The sequence below is a fragment of the Dipteris shenzhenensis genome, chromosome 20 (genome assembly GCF_047967505.1).
Source record: "Dipteris shenzhenensis isolate YYH24624 ecotype China chromosome 20, Dip_SZ_1.0, whole genome shotgun sequence".
NCBI lineage: Eukaryota > Viridiplantae > Streptophyta > Polypodiopsida > Gleicheniales > Dipteridaceae > Dipteris > Dipteris shenzhenensis.
The window spans coordinates 46,946,102-46,959,395 of NC_141615.1; the positions used below are offsets into that span (position 1 = coordinate 46,946,102).

General features: G+C 44.1%; 1 protein-coding gene across 1 annotated transcript in view; it reads left to right on the plus strand.

Annotated features, from left to right (window-relative positions):
* Window positions 1-13,294, plus strand: part of LOC147889756 (FAD/NAD(P)-binding oxidoreductase family protein) — a 62,760-nt gene that overhangs the window by 31,386 nt on the left and 18,080 nt on the right. Inside the window, exons 5-7 of the mRNA XM_087391309.1 lie at window positions 100-321; window positions 464-585; window positions 779-917. Coding sequence (XP_087247435.1) covers window positions 100-321; window positions 464-585; window positions 779-917 — 483 coding nt within the window. The remainder of the gene's footprint in view (window positions 1-99; window positions 322-463; window positions 586-778; window positions 918-13,294) is intronic.

Consider the following 13,294-nt stretch of genomic DNA (forward strand, 5'->3'; position numbering starts at 1 on the left):
TTCCTTTTTTTAAAGATTTCATTGCCAAATTAAGGCACAAAGTGTTATGCTGTGGTATTGAATTTATTCATCTCATGTTTCTTATGTGCTTTGTTGCAGAGGCTGGAGCTTAGCTCTATCTGGGCTCTGATGGCAGCATTTCAAGAGCCTCTGCCTTTGTGCAGAGGTATGAAGGTAGATGGAGCATTTGTTGCAGGCATTGATTCTCTTTCATGGATTGGGAACAACACAGCAAAACTGCAACTCTTACAAGACCATGGTCCACATTGCTGGACCTTCTTTAGCACTGCTGCCTATGGGAAAAAGCACAAAGTCCCCCAGGTACTAATCTTATTTTGTATGACAAATGTTTCAATCACGGCTGGTGCAAAGGCATGGTCAGAGAAGCAATATTTATCTGCCTTGCCTCTCTTAACCTTCTTTTAAAAGAATACTGTAAGAAGTTTGTATTTTTGTTTTGCAGGAGAGCATCCCTACTGCCAAAGCACTGAGGGTAAAAAGAGAGATGCTTCAAGGTGTTGAGAGGGCATTTGGTCTGGCTGAAGGGACATTGCCCACTCCAATATATACAAAACTGCAGCTCTGGTAGCATGAATCTTCCTTCGATTGTTGCTTTATTTTCTCTGATAAATCAAACGAAAATGTCATTATCATCTTATACATCTACTGTTTTAGTGCACCCAAGGTTGGTATCTCTCATCCCAAGCAAACCTCTACACCATTTCAATGATTAAAGCTGTCAGTTTTTCATCTGACTATGTTCATCATTTGTAATCAGGGGTGCAGCTCTTCCTACAAATACTCCAAACCTGCCATGCATTTTTGATGCATATGGAAGGGTAGGGATTTGTGGGGACTGGCTTCTAGGTTCCAGTCTTGAGGCTGCAGCTCTCAGTGGCATGGCCATGGCAGATCACGTAAGTCTGTTCAGTTTGTTCAGTGTGCTCCTCTTATTTCTAGAAGAATTAATAAATCAAATCCTTCTGTAAAATCTTTGCAGATGCTTACAATGGTCTGAAATTCTCTCTCTCTCTCTCTCTCTCTCTCTCTCTCTCTCTCTAGCATGCCAAGTCAGCAAGAGACTGGACATAGGTCTCATGAGCACTCGCCCCATTGGAGATACAGTCATTGCCGCATCTTGATGCTAGGCTGTCTCAAGCCACGCGCAAGTACACCCCACAGAGAGGAGTTAAGAATGCTTGTAGTGGATCTTGGACATGTTCTAGAGACACTGGTTCTCCTAAATGGGGCCTCAGTCAGGCTGACGTAGAGCTCAGACTACTTATGATAAACATTGGACAGATGACACACGATAGGACATGGTGTGATACACACCTCTAGTTCCTCCCATGGGGGTGCACTTTCATGTCGATTTTAGTTTCTTCAGTCTCATGCTATTTTGGCCTTCTGCAGACATTAATAAACTTTCTTTCTCCCTTGCTCTAGCTTTCTGTTGTGCTTCTTACTTTCTGTGGCCTCATGACGTGAAGTGGAGTACCAAAGCTTCAACCTTTTCACGGAGTAACTTTTTGGTGAAGAGATCTGCCACATTTTGATGTGTAGGGCAAAAGACCAAGCTGATCGCCCCTGCATGTAGCTGCTCCCTAACAAATGATAACGTATCTTCATGTGTTTTGTTAGTGCATGAAACACAGGATCCACATCACGGCAATGGCATGTTGGCTGTTAGTGAGAATTGGAGTAGGCTCCTCCAATGATGCATGTAGATCTGCCAACCTATGTCTCAACTAGACACATTCCATTGTGGTTGTGAAAGCGGCCCTATAAGAAACAATTACCACTGGTTGACTACCTAGTGTCAAAATCACCAGTAATTCGAATCGTTGTAAGCATGTAAATGCAAGCTACTCCCCGTGGGACATAGCAAACCGAGAGACCGAGGATCTTGCAGGTATCTGAAAACACGCTTCACAGTCTGCCAATATGAAGTCTTCGGGTTGTGCATAAGTTTGCTTGACTGGGATGAATGTGTGGATGTATATTACACAAGCAAATTAGGCATCCCATAGCCTGGCTGTAAATGATGGCATCAAACGGCTCACTAGCATCATGCACAAATAACTTAAGCTCTGTTCATGGGCTTGCAATTCTAAAACTTGAACCGTTGACAAGCAGTTTTCCAATGTACTTGGACTACAATAAACCAGTGCCATTGTCACCTTGTACAAATTCGTAATAGTGAGAAACCCCAAATTCGACCTCTCAAATGTCTTCTGCAGTGCAGCCTTCAAGGATTTCTTTAACATCCAAACTTGTCTTCCTTGCCAAGTACAACAAAACCAATGGGTTGAGACACGGAAACTTCTTCCAGGTTCAAAAATGAAGTATTAATGTCCAAATGATGGATATGCTATTTAAAAAATGCAGCCATGGCAACCACATACCTAATGGCCGTCATACTACGAGTGGGAGCAAAGGTCTCGTCATAGTCTATACCCTTTTTTTGAGCATAGCCTTTGGAACAAGACGGGCTTTGTACCTATTAATAGATCCATCTAATCTGTGATTTAATTTAATCTCCATTTGCATAGCTTGCATTCAATGTGCATTATCAAAACAAGCAGGTTCATTCATTTCCAGCAAATTACTGGCCCAAGCTGAAATAAAACAGTTGGCATCCCCAATGTCCAAGCGGAATCAAAATAGTTGGCATCCTCAATGTCTCTAGTCTCACGACATGTGCGATCAGAAGGTGGTGCCGAGAGCTTGCTCTCTTGGAGACTACAGAGCAGCCAGCAAGGGACTGTCCTAGCTTCCTGCTTTGCTGAACTTTCTTCTGCCACAGCATCCGCAATTTGTTGTTGATTGACAAGGCGAGCCCTAGGTTGAGCTGAGGCATCAACCACTTGTGAACCATGCTGCAAATTCTGATTTTCAACAGGCATATCAGCTCCAACATCATAAGAAATGGGCAAATCTGATTTCTCAGCAAAAATAACATCTCTACTAGCGAACATCTTCTCGATAGCATGATTGTAGGTTTGTAGCCCTTGCTTTCAATGTTATAGCCCATAAATATGCACTCTCAGCTTGGTCATCAAGCTTTCCTGAGGTGCATGTGCATATGCTCATTCAAATGTACGGAAGTAAGGGCTGCCTTTATGGAGCCTAGGGCTGCCTTTATGGGGCCTAGTGCTGCATTTATGGGGCCTAGGGCTGCCATTTATGGGGCCTCGGGCTGCCTTTATGGGGCCATCCAACCAGCCCCAAAGGCTCTATAAATAGGGGGCCTCCAGGCCCTCTTTCCTCATTCAGTTCTCCCAGTACTTCAGCCTCCTACAGCTCCTCCTCAGCCCCCTCTGAACAGCTTGACACTCACCCCCAATGGCCCTCTGACCAGTCTCAGCATTTGGCATCAGTTCAGCCCTCTGGGAAGGTGTTCACGTAGCGCATCAGACGGGGAGTCGGGACAGCGAACGGAGTAAGATTTGGGGTCTGTTTCAGCAGCTCTTTTCAGTTCTCTTTTAAAAAAATAAAAAAGTGATATATTCCATTCAAAACGAATCATACAACAGGTGGGAGAGAAAGTACTCTATCCCTAGCCTGAACAATGTGGCAAAAAAGCCATGGAGGTGGTCTAAAATGCCACGACATCCCAAAAGGGGTCAAATGAAAAAATAATGAGCAGTCCCATGTCCTCATGAAGGATAAAAGTCTCCCACGAGCTGCCAAAGAGGTGCTTGTACACCGCTCCCACTGACTCCTGAGAGTGAAGATAATCTCCGCCCAAATGGAAACGAGAGTGTCAGCCTCCGTGCATAAATGGCCCCCAAGGACAAAAGAACATCGCGAACACCAAATCCGCCATAGGGTAATGCTGGAAATCACCTCCCAGGCTGACCCTGCAGCTGAAGTAGGCATGGAATCTTGAGCTGGTACAGGTACCAAAAGTAAATCCTGCGGCTCCATGATGCTGGCCTCTGTGGGACCCCGTCTCTAGCGACGCTGCATGAAGAAACCGTGGTCTCTTGGCTCTGACTCAAAGAGAGTAAAGGCTCCAGATCCTCTCCCCCAAAGGGCAGCGCCCCATGTCATCAGAAAGGACTCGGATGTAACATGTGAGAACAACCTGAAGATACCTGTCCATACCACTCTAGAGCTGGGGCAGCTCCATAAACAATGCTTGCTAGATTCCTTTGCTAGCTGACAACGCATACACAAGGAGGGTCTACCCATCTGCTGAAGCCAAGTACCCACAGGTATGCCCCTATGTATAGTGAGCCAAAGAAAGTAGGAGACTTCTTGGCTCTACTGATGCCCCAAAAGTGAGTCCAGTAGCTTAGCAAGAGCTCTGCAGTATGTCCCTGTGCGTGCCAATGCTGGGAGGCAGATGGTAGGTGATGAGAGTCTCTCTGCTGAAGCCTGTAACTTGCCCTCGTTGAGTACTGGAAAAAGGGAAGAGGACGATCGCCTGCCACCAGAGCAGGCCATGCCCACTCACCTGGGTCCCAGTCGACCTCCGCAAGAGGTCAACCCTGAAAAATCCAAAGTCTCCATCTAGTATCCTCTACAATGGTCAACGTGGAAGGATTTGTGGCCCATTCCTTACCCAGGCAACCAATGATCTTGACTCTCTGCCAAAGGAGCTCCTGTCGATCCAGGGGTTGATCCAGGGGATGAGTGGGATACAATCTGTGAGAGGAGTTCGTCTCAAAATAAAGAAACGGTGCCGGTCCTAAACGAACTCCAATGCATAGCCGAGCCTCACTAAAACAACCTAACCAAGTAGAGATGGAATGAACATAGGTTGGATCTGTAAGTATATCCCTCCACTCCTGAGGAATAGCTCTCATGATCAGTAATCTGGTGGCAGCAGTCTGTGCAAGTGGCCCGTGTCTATCTCTAATCACCTCCTCTGACATCTCCACACCTCCCTTGAACCAATCTCCGACTGTCACAACCCCCTGAGCATGCCATCTGGCCAAGGGAGTCCTAAGTTCTGTACTAGGGGAAGATCCCTGATACCAAACCAGGGGGTTGTGGTAAAGTGGCTGTCAAGCAATTTCCTCTCTGGAGGAGGGAACTGCTCTGATGAGGTGCTGTCGAAAATGATCCCATATCTGAATAAGCCTTTTCACAAGTGGTGAGGAAGGCTGAGAATGCTGGTCCGTCAGGAAGATCCAACTGACTCTACCTGCCCACTGGCCTGCTGCTCTGGGGGTGCACTGGTGAATCCCATATGCAGTAGGAACTGCTTCCACGGCTGATCTCCTGGAGTCAAACCTCTAACAAGAAGTTTGACTAAAAGGGCTCTGCTCTGCATCTCCGGATCAAGAACCCCAAGTCCTCCGTGCGAGGAGGGTAAAGTGATAGTATCCCATGAAACTTTGGCCCTAGTGTCCTCAGAACCATCACCACCACTCCACAGAAAGTTCCGAAGCAATCTCCTCACCTGACGGATCGAGTCAGCATGAAAGCACCAACATGACGCAACGTACCACATAGACGCTAGTAGCACCTGGTTGAGTACCAGCGCTCTTCCAGCCAAAGAAAGTCTAGCCATACTCCAGTAGGCTAGCTTTCTCTGGATACTCTCAAGAACTGGGGCAAACTATTGCGTTGGGGACACCTCCATGCCAACCTGGAAGCCTAGATATCTCTTGGAGGTGCCTCTGGGAATCCATACAAAGCCTCTGTCTCCTCCCCATGCTGGGGTATCCTGCTGAGCTCCAGTCCAGATGCCTTTTGATTTGTTCCAATTGACAAGTCCCCCTGAGGCTAGGCAGAACTTGTCAATTTTTCAGTTATCTTTTACAGTTTTACACAGCTCATTCTCAGCTCTTTATTTCAGTTATCTCTCAGCTCTTTTAAAGGATCTATCACTCCTAGCTTTCACTCTCTCACTCACGCAGTAATCCTACATTCCAGTGGACAGCACAAGCCTCTCCCTTGCCTTGCAGAAGCATCCTACATCGTTAGTGTGGACAGCATCAAGGTCTCAATATTGGTCGGTGTTGCCTCTCAAGTATTTGGGTTTGCCATACGTGTGCACAGTGAGCTCTTTAGAAGCACGTTTTCCGTGCTCTCTTGAAAAGTGTTCTTTGTATTTCTCAATTCTCCAAGTATAAAGCAAATTCTCCCCTGATTGGGGGAGGGGGCCCTCAGTGGGTACAGGGACCCAATCGGTTGTCGACTTTACTCTCTCTCTCTCTACCCTCATCTCCTTTCTCTCTCTATGGTGTACAATGCTAATCCCTCGCCAAAGGTTTAAAGGTCTTGTTGTGAATTACACGATCAGATTACCATTTCATGTTACATCTTCTTCCATACCAAGCTTGATACGGTTCATAACCTTAAGTGCTTTGATGCGACACCTATTCAAAACATGATGTGAGCATGTTAAAGCTTCCATCCAAAACTTGTAAGCAAGTCCTTTGGCCTTAATCATGTACCTTGCCATTTCCATTAATGACCAATTTGTCTGCTCAACCACTCCATTATGGTGACGAGTATCATGAACCGTACATTGATGTATGATGTCTTTCTCACCCAACAAGGTTGCTAACTCCTTGGACATGTATCTCCCCCCCTCTATCCAATGTAGGGTCTGTGTCCTACAACCAATTTGATTCTTCAGCAAAGCAATGAAATACTTAAACACCAATACTTCATTGCAAAAACCCAAGTGAATCTTGAGAAGTCATCAATAAAAGTAACAAAATAGAAATGGTCTCCAAGAGATTGAGTCCTCATAGGACCGCAAACATCAATGTGAGCTAGCTACAATTTCTTCGCAAGCCGAAGTGCACCATCCTTAAGAAATGTGAACTTGTGCATTTTTCCAAGAATACACCCTTGCTTTCCAAATGAGGCAAGCATCTACCATCTGAAATCCATGCAAGAGCAAAAGACTACCAAAGTTCACATTCTCAAACCTCGCATGCCACGACTCTACATCCTGCATGCCAAAGGTAGATGTAGATGTAGAAGCTGCATATGTAATTTGTTCTCTTTTATAATATGCATTAAATCTGAAAAAGACCATGACAGAGTGTGCCTGACAAGACCAAAGCATAATCATTCTCCCTGTCACAAACCGTACACTTGTCATCCTCAAAGATGACCTGAAACCTTCTTCTAATAAATGAGGAAATGGAAAGAAAATCCTAGGGACATACAAAGCATCATGAATGTAGAGGTGGGAGCCATTAATTGCTGCAAGCAAAATCTCACCAAACCCTCTAATAGGATAAGAACAGTTATTGGCACAAGATACTTGCTGCCAACAAGCTGCATATGACATCATGTTTGCCTCTACTTTTTGCAATAAGGGTATTTGCCCTTAACTTGGGCTTTTCGGTATCCTTCTTATCCTTCTTGTTTGCAGCTCTCTTTGGCATTGATTAATGTGGTGACTTGACTTTTTACCATAATGGCATTTACCCTTTTTCTCGGGCTTTTTTGCATCCTTCTTGTCCTTTCCAAAAGTATGACCAGCAACATGTTTGCCTCTACCCTTATCTATCACAGCAAAATCTTGCTCTCCACCGTGTGCATTCATTGACAAGTCTTATTCTTCCTATAGCAAAAGTCCCACCAACTCTTGAAAGGTGATAGGGCTGTAGACAAGTTGAGCGATTTATGAGAAAAGGAAAATATGATTCCGATAGGGAGTTCAGTGTAGTAGAGACAAGTTGTGAATTTGATATGACTTCATCAATATTCAGAAGCTGCTCACACGAGTCCTGAACCTTCGTGATATAGTCTATCATTGAAGCTTCTTCATTCATATGCACTGAATCAAGCTTTCTTTTGAAAAATGAGACTCTTGCCTCATTATGAGCATCATACATTGCTTCTAGAGTGTTTTAAGCATGCTTCGAAGTCCGGTAGGACCAAATGTTATTTATTTTTTACCACTTCAATGAAATCGAAATCAAAGACAAAGCCTACGCATTGCATGTATCCCATCTTTTTTTGCTTTGGAGTGATACCAACATTTGCTTGTGGTTGAGCCTGTTGCCCATGTCCTACACCATGGCCTCCCCCTTGCTAAGAAGGGGTTCTAGGGCAATGAAACATTACAAAGTGATTTATGCCTTCCTTTCGTGGAATCACGGGCACCGGCACTTGGTTTCTCCTCCCAGCCAACCTCGTTGGTAGCAAGCTCATGGATAGATCTAATTACGTAAAAGCTCATGCTTGCTTATTCCCAACAAGCCCCAAAACTCCCTAGATGAATCTAGTATGCCACATGTCACAATTGTAGGGTCCTTTCTTAATGCATTATTTACCCCTCTCTTGGGATATCTTTAAAACATTTGCCCCTAGGCACATTTAATGCATTAAAGTCCTGTAGCCTTAGATCCACCTAGTCTAGTGCCATTATACCCTCACCAAGGACCTTGACCTTTATTCCTTTTTTATCATTTACATGAAACCCAAACAAATATAATACAAACATTGATCCTTTAAAGGAAAATGTTGACTGATCCTTCCGAGGTCATGTTACCTCGACTTGAGCGTAACATTCCTTCCCTCTTCAGCATCAGCGTCCTCGATGATAAAGTCTGGGAACACTCTCCGTAACTGGTATACGGATTCCCAGGTAGCTTCTGATAGAGGTAGACCATGCCATGCAACCAACATCGTGGGTATCTTCTGATTGTGTACTTGCATTGTTCCTCGGTCCAGGATTCTCGTTGGTTTGTGTCTTGCATTATCCTCTATCTCCTGAAACAAAACAACACCTTCGATTAGTGAGTCACATGTATGCAAAAAAAATTTTAAACGAGAAACATGAAACATTGGGTGCACCTTACAGCCCTGTGGCAATTCTAATTTATAGGCTACCTTGCCTATTCTTTTTAGAATTAACCATGGCCCACAATATCGAGGTGATAACTTAGCACACTCTCCTGCAATCAAAGACTTAAGAGTGCAAAGGAACTCTGAGAAAAACTTTTTCTCCTTCCTTAAATTCTCTAGCGGATCGATTTTCATCCGCATATGCCTTAGCTCTATCCATAGCTTGGCGGATGTTAGCTCTCACAAGTGCTAGCATCTCCCGCATCTGAACCACAAAGTTCGCGGCACTAGACACTTTCTGAGGTATTCCAACTATAGTTGGGTTCGCTGGCCTATAACCATAGTTCAGTTCAAACGGACTGAACCCTATAGAGGAACGTTTTCTATCATTGTAGGCAAACTCTAACAATGGCAACCACTTGTCCCATGTATGTTGTCTCAATCACACATATGCTCTAAGCATATCCTCTAAAATTTGGTTGATTCTTTTTGTCTGACCATCCGTTTCTGGATGATCCCCACTACTCATTCCTAACTCAGTCCTTAGTGTTTCAAATATCGCAGTCCAAAAATGACCGGTAAATTTGACATCCGTGTTTGACACTATGGATTTAGGTAATCCATGCAAACGAAATATATGTCTAATAAACAAATCTGCCACTTGCGGGGCACTAACAGACTCTCTAGTTGGAATGAAGTGAGCCAACTTGGTAAGACGATCAACCACCACAAGGATAGAATCATATCCACCTTGTGTCGTAGGCAAATGTTATGCTCTAGCCGAGATAGCATGACCTCGGAAAGATCGGTGGGCATTTTCCCTTAGATGACCGACTTTTGTAATATTTTATGTGCGTAAATAAAATGGTTAAGGGAAGTAACTGCCAAGGTCCTAGGTGAGGGTGTTATTGCATCGATTAGGTGGTTCTGAGTGCTCCGGCCTAGGTGCACCTAAATGTGTGAGAATGCCAAGGGGCAAATGTTTTAATTGTGCCCCAAAGAGAGGGGTAAATGGTGTACCAAGCTAAAGGTCTAAAATGATGACATGTGGCAGGAGGGAACCATCTAGGAAATTGTAGGCTTGTGGATAGGCATGAAGGAATGTAATTACGTATCTTTGTGTGGAGGCATGCAATCCATGAGAGTGGCTAGGAGGAAAATTACGATGCCTTGTCTTGTCCGTGAATCGACAAATCCAAGAGAGTAGTAAATAGAGCGTATCATTTGGTATCAGAGCTTGCAATCGAGGCTTTTCAAACTTTGACGATCGAGGAGACAGAGCGTTGCAGAGTACTCTGGGTGATTAGTCGACGTCTTTCCTTGGTGAAGGATTGAAATAGGCGACATTCATCACTTGCTCAAGGCTTTGTTAGCAAACGGGAGTCGAACGTGCATTAAATTGCCTCTGTGCATAATTCACCTGTGATGAACAAGGGACAACTCTGCCACGCGTGACGCCAAAACGGAGAAAAAGAGTCAAGGTGTATTATCATTACCAGTAGAGTCTTTTGAAGTGGATTGCTACATAGCTGTTCCGAAGGTCACCCGGTTCTTCATCAAAGGAAGTTGGACTATATCTACGTTACGTGGAGCTTCCAGGGAGCATTTTTTCCCCCCTTCTATACAAATTTCCAGTTTTCAGTCTATTTACTCCTGTACAGCAAAAGGAAATTTGAAGTGTGATACTTTTGGAGTTTTGGAGTGCGGAAAGAAGTAAAATAATAATAATAATAATATATTTTCCCTTTTGAAAGAATGGAGGCAGAGGAACAAGATTCCAAGGTAAATCCTGGTGAATCTAGAGCGCGATCTACGCAAGAAGTGTCCCATCACACAACACCTACTCTGGTGGGTAGGATTTCTGTATTAGAAGATGCTTTACAACATATCATGAACCAGCAGCTTCAAGTGAATGCTGGTCAAAATGAAATTAGAGAAATGGTGCAAGCCTTATCGGCTAGACCATCTAGAAATGAAAAGGGCAAAGCTCTAGCAGAGCCAGAGCCCAGTATACACTCATCAGAACGTGTGAAGGGCAAGGTACCTAATATTGCCAACTATAGACCGGAGAAGTACGCTGGTCGGATGACCGAGCGCAGTTCTGACGTGATCGAGGTTTGGTTACACAAGTGGGAAGAAGCCTTCGCCATTTGTGAAATCAGATCTGATCTAAAGAAAATCCGCAAGACCACTCACCTGTTTATTGAGGCAACGGATAGGTGGTGGATAAAGCAACAGAAAGATCAGATTGCCCCTACCACCTGGGAAGGGTTTAAGACTAAATTCAAGAAACACTTTCTTCCACCTGATGAAGAGTCCCGAGCTTGGGATGCTTATAGAAACCTTCGCCAGAGGAATTTGTCGGTGGCAGAGTACACTGACAAGTTCAGGGAATGTGTTATGAAAATAACAGACCCTCTCCCTAAAGACTATATCTATGGACTGAACGACAAGATTAAAATGGAAGTTCGGGCTAAATATGTGACTACATTAGATGAATCTATTGCAATAGCCCTGAACTATGACGATGCCAGAGGCAGACCTAGTGGGTTTGTGCAGGCAGGGACTCAACATGAGTACTCGAGAAAAGGGGGATTTCAGAGGAAATGGACTTCAAAGACAAGTGTCTTGTAGCCAAGTGGCCAAACCAAGCAGGTGAAGCTGGTTGAGGGACAACCAAAGACAAGTACCACCTTCGAAGTGAAAAGAAAAGTAACTCCAATGGCAGCCCGAGCTTGGTCAAAGTCCTCGTTGACCCCTGAGTAAAAAGAAAAGCTAGAAAAGAAGAATTGTTTCTTCGGCTGCCTTCAGCGACAGGATAGATTATCCACTAAACAAAGACCGTCGCACGGCCAATATGATAATATCTGAATGCGACGCGGAAATGCAGGAGAGTCCCAATGCGGAACATATGCAGATGCAATTGGCGGGACCTTCTCAGAGATTAGTACCTGTGTTGTTAAGTGTGTCTGTTACTAAGTTAGTAAGCGGTGCACGTGATAACATCCTTTCAAAGCCCGCAGCAACGGGGTATATGGTTTTCGATGAGCCCGAGTTGATTAAAATAAAAGGACAAGTAGCCAATCATGATGTGATTGTGTTGTTTGACTCAGTGTCAACGCACAATGTAATTAACTCGAAGCTTATTAGGAGGCTCAAGTTGAAAACTAGTCCGTCTGACTATGCTTATACGGTAAGGATGACGGACGGAAGTTCAACTGAAGTATGGAACCAAGGGTTACCCAGTTGGAACTTCGAATACAGGACTATGTTGGGAAGCTGGACTTTGAATTGCATGGCTTGGCATTTTTGGAAAAATCCAGCCATTGATTAGAAAAAGCATATTTACCAGTTCAAGATGAACGGGGTAGAATATGTTTTGCGAGGTGAAAAGGATTTACCTCGAGGACCATTGATTTCAGCCATGGAAATTCGGAAGACTCCGAAAGAGTTTCTGTGTCTGTGTATAGCATCGGTAGAGTCGATTGATGATGCATCGGCTAGCACTAAGGCTACCCAAGATGGGGAAATGGCCGAGTTAGCTAAAGAGATATCGGAGAAGTTCTCTGATTGTTTTAGGGATGAGTTACCTTATGGGTTACCTCCAGAGCGGAATGTTCAGCATAAAATTGAGCTTATCCCGGGGGCAAAACCTATAAATAGACCTCCCTATAGATTAAGCTTTACAGAAGAAGCTGAGATGCGAAGACAACTAGAAGAATACCTCAAGCTGGGACAGATTCAACCCAGTTTTGCACCTTTTGCTTCCCAGTGATATTAAAGAGGAAGAAAGATGATACTTTTCGCCCCTGTATAGATTACAGAGCATTGAATAATATCACTATTAAGCACAGGTATCCGATGGCTCGGATCGATGATTTGCTAGATGCATTACATGGGGCCATAGTTTTTAGTAAGATAGATCTAAGTGTGGCTACCATCAGATCCGTATTAGAGCCGACGATGTGCATAAAACCGCTTTTAGAAGCAGGTTTAGTCATTATGAGTTTTTGGTAATGCCCTTTGGACTTACCAATGCTCCAGCTATATTCGTCATGAATAGTGTTCAGTACTTTGAGGAAAGCCAGTCTTTATGTAAATAAAAAGAAAACTATACTGTGTATGGTTAGACTTGAATATTTAGGATTCATAATTACTCCAGAGGGGATAGAAATGGATCCAAAGAAAGTGGCTGCGATACTGACTTGGCCAATCCCTCAGAGTTTGACCGCTTTGTGATCATTCTTGGGATTTGTCCAATTTTATCGAAGGCATATCAAAGGATATCGCCATTGATTGATCTAACCTCAGATAAAGTACCGTTTATATGGGGACAGAATCAAGAGGAAAGTTTTAACACCATAAAACAAGCTGTGGTCACAGGACTGGTGTTAAAAATAGTTGATCCCCAGAAACCGTTGTTCCTGGAAACCGATGCAAGTGGCATTGCAGTAGGAGCAGTTCTCCTTCAAGAGGGAAGGCCAGTAGCCTTTAAAAGCAAGAAGCTTTCTCCCTCTCAAAGAAA